A 22,938-nucleotide genomic window follows, 5' to 3' on the forward strand; every position below is an offset into this window, starting at 1 on the left:
TAAGACATTAATTTGTACAGTAAGTCACTGAATGTCCTGCAGGTGTCACTGGCTAGGAATGGGTTACACTCCTGCTGTGCCTGCATCAAACAGACTGTTGACAGTGAGGGCGGGGAGAACAGTAAACGTGGGAAGTAACCCCTCCCTGGGAGTAAGGTGTGTGAGCCCAAGGGACAAAAAAGAACCAGGGAAACAAGAGACAAGGAGACAGAGTGAACAGGCACTGATACAACCAACAAGAAGCTAGAAAGGGAAGGGAAAAAAATAAATGTACTAGTCAGAGGGGTGGGACATACAGGTGAAGTCAGACAGGTAAGAGCAGGAAGGGAGATAGAAATATAACAAACAGGGGACGGACAGGTTTTATGCTGGGCTGTAAGGAGAAAATAGGTATATGAGAAATTGAGATGATTGATTTACACTATTCTCCTAGTTAATAGGTTATCCAGTTCAATAAAGGCACATTATTTAGTGTTTAAAGCACCTATTCATATCTGTTTTGGTGTAGGTCAGAGATACCCAGCTAAGTGCAGATGAAATAGATGAGGGACTGTGACCCAAGTGCCAAAGGACAAGCAAAGGAGGGTAGGTAGAAAAAAGGATTCCGCAAGAAAGTAAAAGCAAAAACCTAGACACCTGTAATCACCTGTCTGACAAGTGAGGATTGTTGCTGAGTTTTGTGAAGACGATTTGGGGTAAAGGGGTATCCTGTAAAGTAATCAGTCTGACTGCTCAGTGGGTAATGGGGGGCTGCGACAGATGACTTCCTGCTAGCACCTGCAGAATGCCAGTGGTTGCACATTGTGGAACAAGGAGCACTGAAGTCACGTTACCAAGAAGGACTTGTAGGCAGCGGGCGGCCAGGATGTGGGGCCGCCCGCTGCCCATAAAAAAACTAAAAAAACATTTTCAGCTGCTTCTGGTATTATCTATTCTACTGCTGGGGATGTGGACAATGTATCTGCAGATGACAGCACTGGACGACAGAAATCCCATCAACCGAAGTAAGTGCCACAGAGAGAGTCACTTTACACCTGAAGTGTGATATTTATAAACAGTTCCACTTTTAATTAGAAATCTATTTGTTTTACCGACTGGGATACACCAGCTATGCTCCTGAATCTCTGAACATAGGTTTACAATTTCCCAACATTTTACAGTGGTTTGTACATCTATACTCCAGGAAAATTACATTGATTTTGTGTATATTTCCTATCTGATTATATAAATCTAAGACCCGTTACATGGTTTTGTGCATATTTGCGGATTCTATAAATCTAAGTTACTTAAGGAATAATAAAGCAAATTGCAAATACTACCAGTGCCATTTTATTTTTTAGGACCTTGTCTGGAATGCATGAGCAATTTCACTGATGATCAATATCCTACCTAACTATATATATATATTATCCCACTTTTATTAGAACAATGTTTTTATCTTTTGATTATCATATTTATGGAGCAGTGACATAATAAACGGTTGTACAATCAGAATTAAGCTTATAAACAACCTATTTTCACACGTCACCTACTTGCACATCTTTGTCATTTTTCTGCATGTGTTTTAGTTTGATATTTTATGAAGTAATGAGGCGTCACATATGGATGTGCACAGTGACAGCTTCAAATTCTAAACAATTAGTGTCATTGTCACCAATGAGCAAGCTGTAGTGCTCTGCATCTCACTACTATCCCTCCATCTGCAAAACTTGTTCAAACAGCATATTATTGATGTTGTCATGAAAATAAAAAAAACAACTGCTCAACATGATAAACAATATTTGTTTTTCCTTCTTAAAAAAAAGTTAAGCAATAGATGTTGAAAGAAATATGAAACCCAAACATTTTCTTTTGTGACTCAGACAGAGCTTAGCATTTTTAAAAAGTTTCCAATTTACTTCTATTATCAAATTTCCTTCGTTCCTATGATATTCTGTGTTGCAGAGATACCTAGGTAGGCATCTGGAGCACTACATGACAAGAAATAGTGCTGTAATCTAGGGCTCTTGCAAATGGATAACATTCTTGCAAAACTGCTGCCATATAGGGCTCCAGAAATGGACCGGCTCCTAAGCTTACAACCCTGCTTTTCAATAAAAGATACAGAGAGAATGAAGAAAAAGTGATAATAGAAGTAAATTAGAAAGTTGTTTAAAATCGCATGCTCTATCTGAATCATGAAAGAAACCATTTGGGTTTCAGATCCCTATAAATTTAAGGTAAAATATTAAGGGTCATATTTATCAAGCTCTGTATGTAGCTTGATGCCCCGTGTTTCCGGCGAGCCTGAAGCCTAAAGACCGCTGCTCTATAACTTGTCCAGCTGCTCTGAGCAGGCGGAGAGACATCGACAGAAATCAACCCGATCAGGTTAATTGACACCCCCTGCTAGCGGCCGATCCGCCGTGAATCTGCAGGGGGCGGTATTGCACCAGCAGTTCCCAAGAACTGCTGGTGCAATGGTAAATGACGAAAGCGTATGCTGTCTGCATTTATCGATGTGCAGCGGACATGATCCACTATATTGGATCATGTCCACTCGCACAATCATAAATATGCCCCATAGTGTCTGATTGTGTACATCTTTGTCTTGGGGCTATTGCTTGGATCTACCGTCACAGAAAAGTTGGTTTATTCAGCAAAGGAACATACAGAAACATTCTCTTTTTAGATGGAATAAAAAATTGATTATCGTAATTTTAAATAATAATTTATACATCTCATTATGATAATTGTAGAATTGCGACATCAATAGTGCACAGACTTCTATAATCTTCACATAGCTGCAGGGATGCCGAAAAGAAAGTGATACTCACACAAACCTCTATTAACCTGTTAAGCTGTATTATAGACAACTTACATACAGGTGAAAACCAGGCAGTGAGTATCTTTTTTACAGGGTTTTCTAAAAAAATATACATAATTTTTTTTTAGGAAATTGTAAATTTAATTAAAGGGACATTAAACACTAAATAAATGCTAGATAAAATGATACATTAAAAGAAAAAGATTAGTCTGAGAATAACATGTAGATGTATTTTTTAAAGTTTCATTAGTTGTTTAAATATTGACAAAAAAAGTGTAAAGTTTTACACCCAGATTACGAGTTTTGCGTTAGAGGCTGTGCGGTGCTAACGAGCAGTTTATGCTCACCGCTCACTTAAGACAGCGCTGGTATTACGGGTTTTTACAAACCCGGCGTTAACCAGAAAAAAGTGAGCGTAGAGCAAAATCTGCCGCTCCGGACACCGCCTACATTATACTTATGAACCCCTAATCTGCTGCCCCCAACATCGTCGACACCTAAATTATATTTATTAACCCCTAATCTGCCGCCCCAATGTCACTGCAACCTATTTACACTTATTAACCCCTAATCTGCCACCCCCAACGTCGCCGCCACTATATTAAAGTTATTAACCCCTAAACCTAAGTCTAACCCTAACCCTAACACCCCCTAACTTAAATATAATTTATATAAATAAAATTACTATCAATAGCTAAATTATTCCTATTTAAAACTAAATACTTACCTATAAAATAAACCCTAAGCTAGCTACAATATAACTAATAGTTACATTGTATCTAGCTTAGGGTTTATTTTTATTTTACAGGCAAGTTTGTATTTATTTTAACTAGGTAGAATAGTTATTAAATAGCTATTAACTATTTAATAACTACCTAGTTAAAATAAATACAAATTTACCTGTAAAATAAAACCTAACCTACCCTACAATTAAATAAATTAACTAAATAAAAAACAATTAAATTAATTAAATTAAATTAGCTAAATCACAAACCCCCCCCCCACTAAATTACAGAAAATAATAAAAAAAATTACAAGATTTTTAAACTAATTACACCTAATCTAATCCCCCTAACAAAATAAAAAAGCCCCCCCATCCAAGCTGGTCAGAAGTGGTCCTCCAGACGGGCAGAAGTCTTCATCCAGACGGCATCTTCTATCTTCATCCATCCGGCACGGAGCGGGTCCATCTTCAAGACATCCGACGCGGAGCGGGTCCATCTTCAAGACATCCGGAGTCTTCTTACTAAATGACGGTACCTTTAAGTGACGTCATCCAAGAGGGCGTCCCTTCAATTCCGATTGGCTGATAGAATTCTATCAGCCAATCGGAATTAAGGTAGAAAAAATCCTATTGGCTGATGCAATCAGCCAATAGGATTGAGCTGGCATTCTATTGGCTGTTCCAATAGAATGCCAGCTCTGTAATTTAGTGGTTTTTTTCTGATTTAGCTAATTTAATTTAATTTATTTAATTGTTTTTTATTTAGTTAATTTATTTAATTGTAGGGTAGTGTTAGGTGTTAGTGTAACTTAGGTTAGGTTTTATTTTACAGGTAAATTTGTATTTATTTTAACTAGGCAGTTATTAAATAGTTAATCGCTATTTAATAACTATTCTACCTAGTTAAAATAAATACAAACTTGCCTGTAAAATAAAAATAAACCCTAAGCTAGATACAATGTAACTATAAGTTATATTGTAGCTAGCTTAGGGTTTATTTTATAGGTAAGTTAGAATGCAAGCTCAATCCTATTGGCTGATTGCATCAACCAATACGATTTTTTCTACCTTAATTCCGATTGGCTGATAGAATTCTATCAGCCAATCGGAATTGAAGGGACGCCATCTTGGATGACGTCACTTAAAGGTACCGTCATTTAGTAAGAAGACTCCGGATGAAGAGGATGCTCTGCGTCGGATGTCTTGAAGATGGACCCCCTCCGCGCCGGATGGATGAAGATAGAAGATTCCGTCTGGATGAAGACTTCTGCCTGTCTGGAGGACCACTTATGCCCGGCTTGGATGAAGACTTCTGCCTGTCTGGAGGACCACTTCTGCCCGGTTGGATGAAGACGTCTCCCGGTAGGGTGATCTTCAGGGGGTTAGTGTTAGGTTTTTTTAAGGGGGTATTGGGTGGGTTTTAGAGTAGGGTTGGTTGTGTGGGTGGTGGGTTTTAATGTTGGGGGGATCTGTAATTTTTTTAACAGGTAAAAGAGCTGATTACTTTGGGGCAATGCCCCGCAAAAGGCCCTTTTAAGGGCTATTTGTATTTTAGTGTAGGGTAGGGCTTTTTTTATTTTGGGGGGGGGGGCTTTTTTATTTTGTTAGGGGGATTAGATTAGGTGTAATTAGTTTAAAAATCTTGTAATTTTTCATTATTTTCTGTAATTTAGTGTTTTGTTTTTTTTGTACTTTAGATAATTTTATTTAATTTAGGGAATTAATTTAATTATAGTGTAGTGTTAGGTGTAATTGTAACTTAGGTTAGGTTTTATTTTACAGGTACTTTTGTCTTTATTTTAGCTATTTAGTTATTAAATAGTTAAAATAAACCTATTTAATAACTATTCTACCTAGTTAAAATAAATACAAACTTGCCTGTAAAATAAAAATAAACCCTTAGCTAGCTACAATGTAACTATTAGTTATATTGTAGCTAGCTTATGGTTTATTTTATAGGTAAGTATTTAGTTTTAAATAGATATAATTTAGTTAATGATAGTTATTTTATTTATATTTATTTAAATTATATTTAAGTTAGGGGGGGTTAGGGTTAGACTTAGATTTAGGGGTTAATAACTTTAATATAGTGGCGGCGACGTTGGGGGTGGAAGATTAGGGGTTAATAAATGTAGGTAGGTGTCGGCAATGTTAGGGACAGCAGATTAGAGGTTAATAAAATGTAACTAGTGTTTGCGAGGCGGGAGTGTGGTGCTTTAGGGGTTAATATATTTATTATAGTGGCGGCAATGTCCGGTTCGGCAGATTAGGGGTTAATTTTTTTTAAAAAAGTGTTTGCGATGTGGGGGGGCTCGGTTTAGGGGTTAATAGGTAGTTTATGGGTGTTAGTGTACTTTTTAGCACTTTAGTTAAGAGTTTTATGCTACGGCGTTGTAGTGTAAAACTCTTAACTACTGACTTTTAAATGCGGTACCAGTCTTGACAGGAGAGGGTCTTCCGCTCACTTTTTGGAAGACTCGTAATACCGGCGCTATGCAAGTCCCATTGAAAAAATTGGATACACAATTGACATAAGTGGATTTGCGGTATTTCCGATTCTGGCCAAAAAAGTGAGCAGTACACCTGTATCTGCAAGACTAGTAATACCAGCGGGCGTTAAAAAGCAGCGTTGGGACCGGCCAACGCTGCTTTTTAAGCCTAACGCAAGACTCGTAATCTAGCCATTAGTGTTTATAAAACAATGGGAGCTGCCATGTTGTAACGTAGGTTACCTTCTCTGCTGTGGCAATTAGGGACAGTTATAAATATGTCACTAGAGTGTGCAGCCAATGCCTTTGTGGAATGTAACAGTGTTCCGCACTTACAGGAACTGAAAAGCTTACTATTTCAGAATGGATTTACAGGAAAAGGGAACAAAATAAATCATGAAAGTATATTGTAGAGTTTTTCTCAAATATACAGTTTATCATTTTATATTAACATCTCAAAGTGTTTAATGTCCCTTTAGATATCTATTTACATTTCCTTATTTTGATCAATGCAGTCAGTTTTAATATTGTTCACAATTAAACTGATCTCCTAGAACTATTTAGTGATTTTCCTGAAAACTTCTGTTTAAAACTGAGACAGGTGGCAACTCTATAACTGTAATCCATTCATAATTTATTGTGTGCATGCAGACAGGCATAATAGCACAGCACAGGAGAAACTAAATGAATCGTCCTGTAATAAAGGCAGCACACATCTAGGGTTGCCAACTTTTCTTGAAAAAAATAATAATAATGGACACTTAGAAATCGACCCCACCCAATAGATAACACAGGCAGAATTTATAGTAATTATAGTGGTCTATCATCTTTAGTATATATTGGCCAACTCTCTACCTTCTTCAAGTAATACCTATTTATATGTATTGCATTAAGCAGTGGAATTAGTACAGTCCATACACACACACATATATACAGTGTGTATATATATATATATATATATATATATATATTGCATACAAAGAGAGAATCGCTCTACCAGGAACGAACAACAGCTCATCAGCTAGTTCCATGGCGATTTACCACCCGGAAGCAGCCTCTTTTAGACCAGTGTGCTTTTCACAAAGGAAAACTTTCCTGAAGTATATCAGTCTGATCCCGCCAATTAAGGTCAGTCCAGCCCCGAAATATCAGGCAACTCTCCTCTGAACAAGGAACATGACAACCCCCGACGATCGTTTCGGCCTCCTATGGGCCTCGTCAGTGAGGTGCAGCCACATTCCTCTAAGCACAGTGGGCACGGAGTCCACGTCTGGTTTCCCCCATCACCCATAGGGAGACTTCCCCAGGGTCATATTAATTTTCATACAAAGAGAGAAGCGCTCTACCAGGAACGAACAACAGCTCATCAGCTAGTTCCATGGCGATTTACCACCCGGAAGCAGCCTCTTTTAGACCAGTGTGCTTTTCACAAAGGAAAACTTTCCTGAAGTATATCAGTCTGATCCCGCCAATTAAGGTCAGTCCAGCCCCGAAATACCAGGCAACTCTCCTCTGAACAAGGAACATCTTTTACATTACAAATAAACAAAGTAAAACCACCCACCAAACCCCCCAAAATAAAAAAAAACTAACACTAATAAACCTAAACTACCCATTGCCCCTAAAGGGGCATTTGTATGGGCATTGCCCTTAAAAGGGCATTCAGCTCTTTTGCAAATTGCCCAATAAACCCTAATCTAAAAAAACAAAAAAATTAAAAAAAGCCCTAACACTAAAGCCCCAAATAGGTACTCACGGTTTCAGAAGTCCGGCGGAGAAGGTCTTCTTCCAGGCGGGTCCATCATCTTCATCCACATCGAAGGCGGCGCGGAGCGGAGGTCTGGAGCAGTCTTCGCAGATGTGGCGGTATTTCCAGATGTGCGTGGAGCGAAGGTGGCGCGTAGCGGAGGTCCGGAGTGGTCTTCCCAGATGTGCAATCCTTGGCGTTGGTCATTGGTGCGTCCGCCACACACTGAATATTGAATTCAAGGTACCCCATATTTATTGGGGTACCTTGTATTCCTATTGGCTGAAATTTTCAAAATCAGTCAATAGGATGAGAGCTACTGAAATCTTATTGGCTGATTTAAACAGCCAATAGGATTTCAGTAGCTCTAATCCTATTGGCTGTTTTAAACAATTCAACCAATAGGAATGCAAGGTACCCCAAATTGATTTCTGTACCTTGCATTCAATATTCAGTATACTACAGACATCAGATGAAGAGGAGCCTCCATGTCGCCGAGGACCACCGCCGCCACCAGGACCGCCACCGCCTCCAAGGACCGCCGCCACAGATGACCACTGTCGAGGATCGCCACATCTGGGAAGACCGCTCCGGACCTCTGCTCCGCGCGCCTTCGCTGTGGATGAAGATGATGGACCCGCCTGGAAGAAGACCTTCTCCACCGGACTTCTGAAACCGTGAGTACCTATTTGAGGCTTTAGTGTTAGTTTTTTTTTAATTTTTGTTTTTTTTAGATTAGGGTTTTTTGGGCAATTTCAAAAAGCTGAATGCCCTTTTAAGGGCAGTGAAAAAAATAGCTGATTGCCCTTTTAAGGGCAATGCCCACACAAATGCCCCTTTAGGGGCAATGGGTAGTTTAGGTTTATTAGTGTTAGTTTTTTTATTTTGGGGTTTTTGGTGTGTGGGGGCTTTTACTGTTAGGGGGGACTTTGTTTATTTTTAATGTAAAAGAGCTGATTTCTTTAGGGCAATGTCCTACAAAAAGCCCTTTTAAGGGCTATTGGTAGTTTAGTATTAGATTAGGGGGTGTTTTTATTTTGGGGGGGATTTTTTATTTTTATAGGGGTATTAGTTTAGGTTTAATTTTATTATTTTGGATAGCTTTGTTTATTTTTTTCTGTATTTTTACTTTTTAAATTTTTGTAGCTTGGGGGGTTGCATTTTTAACAAATAGACTGCCCTCTGGGCAGGCTTATCAACTAGTATAATTATAATGTGCTTCTAGTTACTCAGAGTTAAAGGGACATGAAACCCTTTTTTTTCTTTTATGATTCAGTCAGAGGGGTCAATTTAACATAACAAGTAGTTGATGCTGCTTCCGACCCACATCGTTTCTGGCTAGCCAGAAACGTAAGTTAAGAAGCAGCAGTCGTAAGATACGATCTGGATGATTGACACCCCCTGCTAGCAGCCGATTGGCCGCGAGTGTGCAGGGGGCGGCATTGCACAAGCATTTCACTAGAAATGTTTGTGCAATGTTAAATGCTGACAGCGTATGCTGTTGGCATTTAGCGAGGTCGGGCGGACATGAGTCGCTACAGTGAATCATGTCTGCTCGCCTCTTGTTAAATTGACCCAGAGCATGCATACAGCTTTCCAATTTACTTCAATTATGAAATTTGCCTCATTCTTTTGAAATTCGATGTTAAATGAGCAGTACTGCACTACTGTGAGCTAGTTGAACACATTGGGTCAGCCAATGTCAAGAGGCATATATGTGGAGCAACCAATCAGCAGCTAGCTCCCAGTAATGCATTGCTGCTCATGAGCTTATCTAAGTATGCTTTTAAAAAAAAGGATACCAAGAGAAGGAAGCAAATTAAAAAATAGAAGTAAATTGGATTTTTTTTCAAATTCCATGGTCTAACTGAAAAAGTAATCAAAGAAAAAAGGTGTGTTTCATGTCCCTTTAAAGGCCCATAATAGTCAATAAGGGGTTAAAACACACAGTACTGTTGCCTGTTGGAAATTTCAAGCCCTGGATATATTTGAATATATGATGTTTTGATTAGTTGTTAGTATAGGCAGTTAGTTCTGAACGATGTACTGTAACATAAGAAATAAATCAATATCAAAGTCTCTGATAGTTACTGTTTTGTTATACGAAATTCACATTATGGAAAATATGACCTAAAGGTTGCTTGTGAGCCAATCCAAGCTTTGCTCTTCAACTAAATAAGTCAAGACAACATAGAACATTTTAGATTAGAAGTAAATAAGAGGTTTGTTAAAACTGCATGATGTTTCTGAATTATTAAAGTTTATTTTTTACTTTTATGTGTATGTATATAGAGAGATTGACAGACATATAGAGGCAGGAAGACAGATAGCTATAGATATATCTCAATAATACAATTTAATCGAATTGCTGATATATAATATTGATTCATGAGAAAAAAATGTTTGTTAAAACAAACTGTATGTTGGATGTCTAGAGGCAGCCAGTCGATTTATTATGAGTGCCAACTTGGGCATTAGTATCATAGGTTTACCAACCCTGGCTTAGAGCAGTAGATCTCATGCTTTTTTGTTTTGAAGCACTCATGCTATCTGTAACCCTGATCTATTTTTTTTATATAACTAACACACAAAAGAATCCATTAATGTATTGCACAAAAACGGGGATGACTTCCGGTGGGGGAGGGGCGTGACCACGGTTGCACGCTCTGAGCTCAGGACCACGAGCGTTGGAGATCCATAACCCCCAAGCACAGTGTTCCCGTTGGCGGCTAGAGAAGCATTCCGCCTGGGGAGAGAAGCACAGGTGCTGTAGCACGGAGGACCAGTCGTTACCGCCGCAGTCAGGTGGTGCTGGCTAATAGCCAAAACAAAACTCGGAGGATCTTCTGGAAGCAGAGGGTGAGGCAGCAAACCTTGCATAGCGGGCAAAGGAACAGAGGCAAGTGCGGATGTGAGCAGAGCGGCGACAGGTGGAAACAAGCGAATCCCCTAATTGGAGAAGCGGCACTTTCGGGCGGCAGAAAGGGGTAAATTCGGGAGGTATCCTGGAGGAGCCACTTCAGCCCCTGAGGGTTGCGGAAGCCAAGATTAAAGTGAAAGGCAATAAGAAGAGAGCCTACGGAAGCTGCAAACCTGTAAAACCGCAAGTATAAAATCTGTATGCCCCAAGAATCTAACAGCAGCGCCTCACCCTGTTAAAGTGTACACCTTTTAGAGTCATTTGGCCAGACAGAAATCTGCATTTTTTATAAACACTGGGATAAAGTACTCTGTACACAGGCTAACCTGCATTTCCTATAAACACTGGGATCGTATGCTTTGTACACAGGCTAACCTGAGCTTTGGATACAGGTTGACAAGATTAGTACTGAGACTAACTACCTGGGTACACATGCCTATAAGCCTCACGAGGCATATGACAGTGGTAAAGTACTAAAAATATCAGTATCAACTAAGTTGAAGCGCAGGAAGTTTGCTGTTTATCTTGATTCATTAACAGTTCTGTGTGTAGCCTCTGTGTATATAGGTCCATAGTGGAGCTGGTAGAAGGATAAGGATAAGCTGGAAAGCTAGGAACATTTTTTTTTTTTTTTCCTTTTTCAAGAGGCAAACTTAACCACGTCCCTGGAAAATATAGGCCCCAGTGAAAGTTTTATTAACTGGGATGTAGCTTTGAGTGCTGTCTGTGGCACATGGAAAAGGAGCCACTCTGGCCTAGTTCAAAGCAATAAAGTTGCATGCAAGCATGGTTGAAAGTTAACCCCTGTGGAGCTGTCATACTAGGTTCTGATGGAGACTGTCTTTTTATAACTGGATGCTCTAACAACAGATAAAAGCTGGCAAAGATCCTTGCCTGTAGGGACAAGAGAGAAATTTATGACATGGACCATATAGATAAAACCACAAATGTTCTAAAAATATTCCCTCATATGTATAATGATGGCTGTTTTTTCTGTTTGCAAGTGTATGCTAGTGAGGGAATAGTGAAATATTATTTCTGCCTATCTAATTTTTAAGTGAATGCAACAGCTAGGTATTACTGAAATCTGGGACAAATAATGTGAATATTGTTGGTTTTTCCTCAGAGAGCATATTAACAAAGGCATATTGAAATTGGGGCGCATTACTGTGTAATACTGCAATATATCTTGTCTTTTTTTTTTCTTTTTCTTTTTTTCTTTTACATATAGAGCATTGATAAGGGAATACTGAAGTTGGCCAGGTAAAGATAATTAAGCAGAAACCAGATAGTGAGGTGTGCTTCACTGTTATTATCTTAGTGAAATACAAATACGGGTGTTAAAATAAAGGTTATTTGTGTATCTTAGGTTAAAACAAAACATTAAACACATAGGTTAAGTTAGGCCGGGTGTGGAAACAGAAAAGGAGGCGGAATATATAAAAGGCTCTTTGGTGAGATAACATTGCTGTAGCGGATACTGGAATAAGATATATAGGTTGCAAACCTCTTTTTTTTTTTTTTTTTTTTTTTTTTTTTTTTCTTATTTCTTTTCTTTTCTGCACTTTTTGGTTGTTATTCACTTTTTTTATTTTTTTTTATTTTTTTATCTTTTTCACTCACAGTAGTTCAAGGGTAGTAGATTGTAGAGTTTAGAGGGTGGCAGGGGGTCTGTCTTTTTTTCTTTTCTGGACCCCCCTGCGTTGATTTTTTGCACATACACAATCATTCACTGATATAAATTCACAATAAGACACATTTCTGGGTTTAGTACAAATCCCAGATCTTAATGGAAAAATATATAACAAATTTGAAACCCAGGTCCCCAGCTATGTCATCCAGGAGAGATAAAAAGCTGAACAAATTGACACAAGATCAACTAGGAGAGATAATCCCTTCCTCCCCGCAAGATATGGGAAAAGGTGTGGAGACACAATTAACCAATAACCAGTTAGTGGACCTAATATTGCCCCAGTTTGAAGGCATAAAAAAGGAGATTATGGGTCTTACGGTTGAAGTTAGGCAATTTTCTAGTAGGCTAACAGAAGTTGAAACTCGAGTATCAGATTTAGAGGACTTGTATACCAACCAGGAAGATAGTAATCAGAAATTCTCGAATACTATTAAGATATTGCAGTCAAAGATAGAGGACTTAGAGGATAGATCGAGGCGGAACAATGTAAGGGTAGTGGGAGTTCCTGAAACCTCAGAATATGCAGACCTTATACAATTTGCATCAACTACTCTCCCAAAATTGATAAACTTGCCAGTACAGGGAAGAAATATAGAAGTAGAAAGAGCTCATCGTGTGGGTCTTCATAGAACAGAGGCAGATAATAGAAATCGCCCAAGAATGATCATGATACGCTACTTGAATTTTCAAGATAAGGTTTCAATATTAAGGCAGTATAGGAAGACAAATCCACCAGTTATTGAAGATAGAAAGATTCTTTTATTCCAGGATTTTTCGGCAGACACGTCTGCAAAAAGGAAAGAAATGTCCCCTTATTGTTCTGGATGCATAAAAAGCGGAATGAAAGCTATCTTAAAGTATCCTGCTAAACTAGTAATAGAATCAGACGAGGGACAGGTAGTTCTAAATACACCAAGTGAAGCGAAGGCTTTTTGTCTCAAAAAAAATGTACAATTTTGAAGTATTTCCTTTGAGTACAATGTTAAGGGGTACATGAACAAAATGGCTATGGAAATTGATGGATTTGTGTGGAACAATGGCAAGGTTGAGGATTGTGGTATGAGTGTGGATTGTGGTGTGAGTGTGGATTTTTTTTTTTTTTTTTTTTTTCTCTCTGTGTGAGATTAGTATTTGATGTGAAAATGTTAGCATATCGGATTAAAGGAGCATGAATTTAAGTTTTATATCATGGAATATAGGTGGAGTTACCTCCCCAATAAAACGCAAAAACATCCTAAAAACGCTAAAAAAACTCAACCCTGATATAGTCCTCTTACAGGAACTGCACCTAAAGGCAACAGAGATCCCAAAGTTAAGGGCAAAATGGGTAGCTGAAATCTTAGCCACTCCCTGTGTATCAAGAAAGCGAGGGGTAGCAATTCTGATTAATAAAAACTTAACATATAATATAATTAGCGTCGAGGCCGATCTAGCAGGTCGTTACTTAATCATGCAAATAAAAATTGATGCCAAAGTCTGGACAATATGCAATGTATATGGGCCAAATGAATTTGATAAAGGTTTTTGGATTAACATCCAAACTAAATTAATTCCTTATTTAGGGCAAAACTTGATCTTAGCAGGGGACTTCAACATGACCCTATATCCAGAACTAGACAGGTTATTGATAAAGAAAAATAGAGGGAAACATATAAGAGAGGCGTGTTTCTTCAGAGAATTGTGTAAAACATTAAAGTTAAAAGATATATGGAGAGTGCAACATCCGGATATAAAAGAATATTCTGGTGAGTCTAAATCACATAAGAATTTCTCCAGGATAGATTTGTTTCTTATTGATGAAAATATATCAAAACTAGACTTAGAATCCGAAATATCTGATTTTACTATATCAGATCACGCCATGATATCGTTAAAATTAAACTGTAATCTGCAAGAGGTATCAAATAGGAATTCCTTTAGATTTCAAGGCTATATGATGAACAATTTGGGTTTCTGTAACTGGTTAACGCAAAGATGGCGAGAATATTCTATTTTAAATGATACATATAGGAACAAGACAGAAATTTTTTGGGAAGCTGGTAAAGCTGTTTTGAGAGGTGAAATTAAACAATACATGATTAGAATGAGAAAAAAGATGGCCAACAGGGAATTGCAACTAGCAAACCAGTTAAAGAATGCATACCGAAAATATATTCTTAAGCCAGATAGCTTATCATGGAATAAATACAGAACGGCTCGAGAAGAACGAGATCATTTTATGAATAAAAAATGGGCAATGAAAGATATCAAAAATAGGCATTATTGGCAGGGTCCGGAGGGAATATCAGCTAAAAATCTGACTAAAATCATAAATTTCAGGAAAAATAAGAACATGATTATGTCAATAAGGCAGGATCATAACGTTTATACCAAATCCCATGATATCCGAGAAGCCTTTTTTAAATATTATCAGAGCATATATGCCTCTGGGGACCTAGATCTTAAAGCAAAAGAGTCGTTTTGGGATAAGGTTAATCCACCAAAAATTGATAGGGAGAAATTGGCACAACTAAACCTACCAATTCACATCGAGGAAGTCAAGAGGGCCATTGATAAAATAAAGATCGGGAAAGCACCAGGTCCAGATGGCCTCTCGGCAGAATGGTACAGAATATTGAAAACAGATATAGCTGATATCTTAACAGAACTTTTCAATTTATATTTTGTCCAGAATAGAATGAAATCTCTCTATTTCACCGATTCAGCTATCACATTGATTCACAAAAAGGGTAAACCATTAGACGATATGGGTTCTTATAGACCCATATCGCTACTTAATAATGACTATAAGTTATTAATGAATATCATTGCTGAGAGGCTAAAAAAAGTGATTGGAGACATAATCCATCCCGATCAGACGGGGTTTATGCCAGGCAGGAACGTAGCAAGAAATATACGTAGGGTACTATTAATAATAAAACATTATCATAATAAATTCCATAATACAAGAAAATACAGCGAAGTAGATCATGCCTTACTTACAATAGACGCGGAAAAGGCGTTTGATTCGATAATATGGGATCATCTGACGACCTCATTATTACAGTTCGGGTTCTCAGGCAATTTAGTGGACTTGGTGAATTTAATATATAAATCGCCAAGATCTCAAGTAATTGTAAATGGGGGATATACACCATATATTACCATGCAAAAAGGTACTAGGCAGGGATGCCCATTATCCCCACTTTTTTTCAATATTGCGCTAGAGCCTCTGGCAATCCATCTTAGGGATAGACTAGAAGGTATTAAGATAGGAGACCAAAAGATAGTCACTTCACTATATGCAGATGATGTTATTCTATTTCTTAGCAACTCTAGAGTAAGTATCCCAGTAAGTCTGGAGATTATTAATCAGTTCAGTAAATTTACAGGCTATAGAGTAAATATACAAAAGTCAGAAATATTATGGATCAACAAAAATAAAAGTAGCTATAAAAATCATCCATACAGGGAAGTAGCACATTTTAGATACCTGGGAATCATCTTGGGGACAGAACCAGGCGAGTGGTATAAACTCAATTTTCACTGACTATTTTGCTAAATTTCACGCTGAGTTACAGAGATGGAATATATATTTTCTTTCATTATCAGCTAAAATTATGCTTATCAAGACGATTACTTTTCCGCGTCTATTGTTTCTACTTCAAAACATACCACTATTTATCACAAGACAAGATATTACCAAATTTAAAAAGGCATGTACTAAATTTATCTGGGGTAAGATGAAACCGCGGATCTCACTAGACAGATTAACTATATCTAAAAAATATGGAGGTATGGCGTTACCAAATTTACGCTATTATAACTGGATAGCAATGATGAAATATGGGTTAGACTGGTTATTTGAATCACAATATATTACCTACTATGAGATTGAGACAGAATTAATAAAACCTTTCAGCTTAAAATCGGCTCTACATCACACATATGCAAAATTACCTGAGAACATTAAACAATTTTCAACAATTTCAAATATTATCCTGGCCTGGCAAAAATACTGTAACCTAATGGGTGTGGACTATAGAAAATCGAGATTCTTACCGATCATTGGTACACCGGATTTTTCTCCAGGGCAAAATAATATCGTTTTTAGAAAATGGCACGAAAAAGGAATCCTATATTTTGTGCAACTTTTAATAAAAGGCACAAATAAAGTACAAACGTATGGTGAGATAGCAAAAAAATTTCAGCTACCCCAAAATAATTTCTATGCTTTCCTGCAAGTTAGAAGTTTTATGAGTCAGGTTGGGACCTACAAGAGATGGAGGCGGGACTTACCTTGTATAAAGCAGGTATTAGATCATTAAGATATTGGTATAACATCCTATTTGACAGGCTAGGCTCTAATCATATCAAGGTAATCACACAGAAGATGCAAAAATATGTTCCCAATGTGAAGGAAGAAGACGTAATGAAAAGTATTAGTTTAAGTACCTCAGTGACGACAGTAACTAGTTGGAGGGAGACGCATTGGAGAATCATTAACAATTACTACTTAACACCGGATAGATTAAATAAATGGGCTACTACAAATCTGAATACCTCTTGCTATAAGTGCAGTGCAGGGAGAGCAGACCTATTGCATTGTTTATGGTCATGTCCCAAAATTAGACAATTCTGGGCGAAGGTAAATTATTGGTTAAATAAATATACTGGGTCACGGATTTAATTTACCCCATCTATAATCTTTTTCTTGTATCAAGGTCGCTCAGAACCAGGTGAGAGTCAGTTAGTTAATACTGTTATAATGGCAGCTCGAAATCTGATAGTTAGGAACTGGATAGGAAAAAGACCCCCTGTGTTAGGGGAATTTATTAAGCTAATGTATTGTCAGATGAGAGCAGAAATCTATGACCATAATTTAAGAAAGGAGACAAAGCTTAGGAAGTATTTTAACAAATGGTTAAAGGTACTTCAGCAATGGCCGCTAGATAAACAAAGGCAATTTATTTCCCCTCTTAAGAATTTAGTATCCTTCTTAAATCTGATAGCAGAGGAGAGGTTACCCTACCAGTGGGGAGAGGTCAGGGAAGGAGCCAATTAAGTTAGGTATACGTGTTTTTTTTTTTTTTTTTTTTTTTTTCTTTCCTGTTGTTACGAGTGTGGTGTGGTATGAGTGGGTGTATGTTTAAAAAAAATTTTGTTATGAAAATAGTAGTGTGTATAAAGAACATAGGATTTTCAGGTATAAACAGGAGTATTAGAATGTTAAACAACCTATAATGTTTCTTTTGGTTTTGACATGTACTCTATTTTTCGTTTAAATTTTGAATGGGTACGGCGTACAACAAGAGAATGTTGTCCTGACATACTTTGTTTTCTTTATAGAACTATATCATTGGCCCTGCGTGGCGCAAAACAAGTAATATATTGTTGTTTGATATTGTGACACATTCTTGTTTGTAATATGTAATATACACTACTGGCTATAAATAAACAACTTAAAAAAAAAAAAATAATGTATTGCACAAAAACTATGAGCTAAGAAGTGTAAACTGATAGAACTGTAGAGGCAATAGAATAAGATATGCATCACTGAAAGTTAAAGAATAAAAATATATATAATATATATATATATATATATATATATATATATATATATATATATATATATATATATATATATATATATATATATAAATCTCCCATGTGTATCTGCACTCAATATTCAGTTGGGTCAACAACCAGGGTGCCTGAGTCAGAATATCCACAGGTTTCTTCAATCAAGGACTGCACTCGCTGGATTTAGGCAAAATATTAATTATTTATTTTGTGGTGATGTTTCGGGGTTCGCAGATTTTTGGTCTGAGGAAGGGATCTGCAAACCCCACGAAACGTCACCACATAATAAATAATTAATATTTTGCCTAAATCCAGCGAGTGCAGTCCTTGATTGAAGAAACCTTCAAGCACCACTCCTTCCTAGTTCTGTCATTCACAAGGTTTTCAAGATTGAGATTCTCAGTCCCAGATTAAGCGTAAGGGAAGTCGTTTTATACTATTCATGTGTTTCTGATTAGAGATAGACTTTCCAACTTCAGGGACATTTGGACAAAAAGCTTTTCTTATTTAGAATAACAAAACAAAAGAGGCGCCGCATGTGTGTATCAGTCAAGTTAAACTTCTTGATAAAGTGCAGATCAGTACAGGGTACTCACATTTGGGAAAGACACTCTTTTGTGCCAACAGGTACAGGCTGGATTTTTTACAGCAGTCCAGCGAGCTGAACTCCGGAAATGCTGGAACACAGGATCCTCAGTGTAGAGTTCAGGTGGAGAAAACTCAAGGTAGCGTAAGAAATTCACATTATGGAAAGAAACATTATCTAAAGGTTGCTTGTGAGCCTACCAAGCTATGCTCTTTAACTAAATAAGTCAAGACAACATAGAAAATTTTAGATTAGAAGTAAATAAGAGGTTTGTTAAAACTGCATGATGTATCTGAATTATTACAGTTTATTTTTTACTTTTATGTGTATGTATATAGAGAGATTGACAGACAGAAATATAGAGACAGGCAGCTTTGGTTCATCACCACTCCCTAGGGATTCTCTGAAACCGGAGGTTGTATTTTAGTACATAATAAACCTTTGAGCCAGATGGAATATGTGTGTTTTTCAGTATTAATCTGTTTGTCATTTCAAGAGACATCTGGGCCATACCCTTTGCACACCATTTATTTAGTTGAACTAAAAGGGGTCTTTAGTGATTACAGATTTTGAATCTGTTCATAGGTCTTCTCTTGTTAGAGTCAGATTGGATCCTACTGTAAACAGACAATAATTAGTTCACATGGTTGCTGTGTGTAGAATATTTTTACCCTGGTAATTTTGAATAAAAGACACTCAGGTCCTATTTTCAATACTTTGAAAATTAGCATTATTCTTTTAGTGCTGATGTGCTCCAAGAATTCTGTGTTACGGGTAATAGTGACGTTTCTGACAGTAGGCAGAACTAGAATTTGCTTCCAAGAATTCAGGTTGATGGCGGTATTGCCATCTTACTGTAGACACAATGTTGTGCTATCTTTAGCTGCTCATATTCAGGGTTTACAAATCTTACAACAGATTTTTTTCAGATGGAATGGTATCTAGTAGGGATCATTATCATTTTAGGTTGCCATAAACTGATTTATGACCTTTCAGATTTTATCAGATTCCAATATTATCCGATCAGCCAATAGAATGCGAGCTCAATCTGATTGGCTGATCGGATCAGCCAATCGGATTGAACTTGATTCTGATTGGCTGATTCCATCAGCCAATTAGAATATTCCTACCTTAATTCCGATTGGCTGATAGAATCCTATCAGCCAATCGGAATTCGAGGGACGCCATCTTGGATGACGTCATTTAAAGGAACCGTCATTCGTCGTTCAGTCGTCGGCCAGGATGGATGTTCCGCGGTGGAGGTCTTCAGGATGCTGCCGCTTCGCTCCAGATGGATGCCACTTGGATGAAGACTTCAATCAGATGGAAGACCTCTTCTGGCCCGCTTGGATGAAGACTTCAGCCGGATCATGGACCTCTTCAGCCCCCCGCTTGGGCTTGGATCAGGACATCGGAGGAGCTCTTCTGGACCGATCGGTGAACCTGGTATGGTGAAGACAAGGTAGGATGATCTTCAGGGGCTTAGTGTTAGGTTTATTTAAGGGGGGTTTGGGTTAGATTAGGGGTATGTGGGTGGTGGGTTGTAATGTTGGGGGGGGGGTATTGTATGTTTTTTTTTACAGGTAAAAGAGCTGAATTTCTTGGGGCATGCCCCGCAAAGGGCCCTGTTCAGGGCTGGTAAGGTAAAAGAGCTTTGAACTTTAGTAATTTAGAATAGGGTAGGGCATTTTTTTTTATTTTGTGGGTCTTTGTTATTTTATTAGGGGGCTTAGAGTAGGTGTAATTAGTTTAAAATTGTTGTAATATTTTTCTTATGTTTGTAAATATTTTTTTATTTTTTGTAACTTAGTTATTTTTTATTTTTTGTACTTTAGCTAGTTTATTTAATTGTATTTATTTGTAGCAATTGTATTTAATTAATTTATTGATAATGTAGTGTTAGGTTAATTGTAGGTAATTGTAGGTAGTTTATTTAATTAATTTATTGATAGTCTAGTGTTAGGTTTATTTGTAACTTAGGTTAGGATTTCTTTTACAGGTAAATTTGTAATTATTTTAACTATTTTAGCTATTAAATAGTTCTTAACTATTTAATAGCTATTGTACCTGGTTAAAATAAATACAAAGTTACCTGTAAAATAAATATTAATCCTAAAATAGCTATAATATAATTATAATTTATATTGTAGCTATATTAGGATTTATTTTACAGGTAAGTATTTAGCTTTAAATTGGAATAATTTATTTAATAAGAGTTAATTAATTTCGTTAGATTTAAATTATATTTAACTTAGGGGGGTGTTAGTATTAGGGTTAGACTTAGCTTTAGGGGTTAATACATTTATTAGAATAGCGGCGAGATTTGGTCGGCAGATTAGGGGTTAATAATTGAAGTTAGGTGTCGGCGATGTTAGGGAGGGCAGATTAGGGGTTAATACTATTTATGATAGGGTTAGTGAGGCGGATTAGGGGTTAATAACTTTATTATAGTAGCGCTCAGGTCCGGTTGGCAGATTAGGGGTTAATAAGTGTAGGCAGGTGGAGGCGACGTTGAGGGGGGCAGATTAGGGGTTAATAAATATAATACAGGGGTCGGCGGTGTTAGGGGCAGCAGATTAGGGGTACATAAGGATAACGTAGGTGGCGGTCGGCAGATTAGGGGTTAAAAAAAAAATTTCCGAGTGTCGGCGATGTGGGGGGACCTCGGTTTAGGGGTACATAGGTAGTTTATGGGTGTTAGTGTACTTTAGAGCACAGTAGTTAAGAGCTTTATAAACCGGCGTTAGCCCAGAAAGCTCTTAACTACTGACTTTTTTCCTGCGGCTGGAGTTTTGTCGTTAGATGTCTAACGCTCACTTCAGAAACGACTCTAAATACCGGAGTTAGAAAAATCCCATTGAAAAGATAGGATACGCAATTTACGTAAGGGGATCTGCGGTATTGAAACAGTCATTTCAGACCTTTTTCTGAAAATAGGCAAGTGTCTCAGATGTGTCCACTCGGGTGAAACAGAATACAGGCCATGTAAGGTTTAAACAAGAGGGCATCCTAGGACTTAATAAGAACAATGATTTAAAGAAAGGGGAGAAGAAGAGAAGAGATAAAAAAGAGAAGAAAAAAAGGAGAAAAAAAAGAACTATCTGCTATTTCCTCCCTCGGCAGGGCTTCCCTCTCTTCCGAACAGGGGGAAAAAGGATTCAAACTCGGTAAAAATAATATCATTTTTAAAGGGATAGAGTATGTGTTTTTGAATATTGGGGGGGGGAAGGTCTTAATTAAATCCTCACATTTTAAGATAAAGTTATGAACAGACAAATCTGACTGAGTACCAGCTAAATTTTGTTCTAGAGAAATTTGATGATACATTTACAAAACTACAAACTCCTTGAATCTAATGGGTTTTCGGGATTTCCAGTTCTTAAGTAATTGCTGTCTGACCAGGAAAATTACTTTATTAAGAAGACTGGGGTTAATTCTGTTAGGCAGCTTATCAACTAAGAAAATGACCTGAGAGATGTCAAATTCTATCCTGTACATTATTAGTATTATCTATTAGATAGCCAAAAAACTTTCAACCAGAAAGAGTTGACTTTAAGACATGACCAGAAATAATGTATTATGTCTGCTCTAGGGAAGTCAGATTTGGAGCAGTTTGCATTCCTGGGGTCCCATCTTAAAAGTATTAATGGGGTCAGGTAAGCTTAGTGGAGAATTTTAAGATGTGACTCTCTCCAGATAATTGACGGTGAAGTGGATACAGACTTAGAGATACTTAAACTGATCATACTGTTGTCTATGTTTAAAATAGGTATGTCTCGCCACTTATCTGCCAAAGTTTGAATGGTTTCTTCCCCTTATCTTATTAGCAGGGTGCTATACCAGTAAGACAGGTGATAATTGCCTTGTTTATAGATGTTCAGACAGGAATATAGAGGGTACCAATCCTCTGCCAAGTCTCTATCCAAAGGGCTGAATAAGTAATGTCTAGCTTGTAAGAAGCCTCCAAATTGTTTCAGCTGGTAGAGTTTTTTTATGGCGATTCTAGGTTTTTTTTTCTTACCCCAAAGAAAAAAAGCGCAGAGTTTATCTTCTGAAGGTCACTCCTTGAAAGAAAAATAGGAAGATGTTATAGCTTATATAATAACTTAGAAAAAGCTATCATTTTGAATAAACTGATCTTTCCTGAAAGTGAGATTGGAAGGTTAGTACAATTGTATAAGAGAGAGGTAATCTTGTTGATAACTTTCGGAATATTTAGCATATAACAATCTCTTGGAGATTTACTAATCCCAAGTATGAAAAAGGTTTCTCTGTTTCCTGGAATAAAGGAGCATTATAAGAGTGATTATTTCTAAGTATCCAGAGAATTTGAGATTTTGTATGCTTATTTTGTAACCAGAAAAAGAGCTAAACAATTTGATAATACGCAAAAGTTTAGGAATATTCTTTT

The 22,938-nt window shown here is 37.3% G+C and overlaps 1 protein-coding gene across 1 annotated transcript in view; it reads left to right on the forward strand.

Moving 5' to 3' along the window:
• The first annotated feature begins 207 nt into the window (after nucleotides 1-207).
• Nucleotides 208-22,938, forward strand: part of B4GALNT3 (beta-1,4-N-acetyl-galactosaminyltransferase 3) — a 317,092-nt gene continuing 294,361 nt past the window's right edge. Inside the window, exon 1 of the mRNA XM_053718828.1 lies at nucleotides 208-1,004. Coding sequence (XP_053574803.1) covers nucleotides 785-1,004 — 220 coding nt within the window. The 5' untranslated portion in view covers nucleotides 208-784. The remainder of the gene's footprint in view (nucleotides 1,005-22,938) is intronic.

Source organism: Bombina bombina, chromosome 6 (assembly GCF_027579735.1).
Source record: "Bombina bombina isolate aBomBom1 chromosome 6, aBomBom1.pri, whole genome shotgun sequence".
NCBI lineage: Eukaryota > Metazoa > Chordata > Amphibia > Anura > Bombinatoridae > Bombina > Bombina bombina.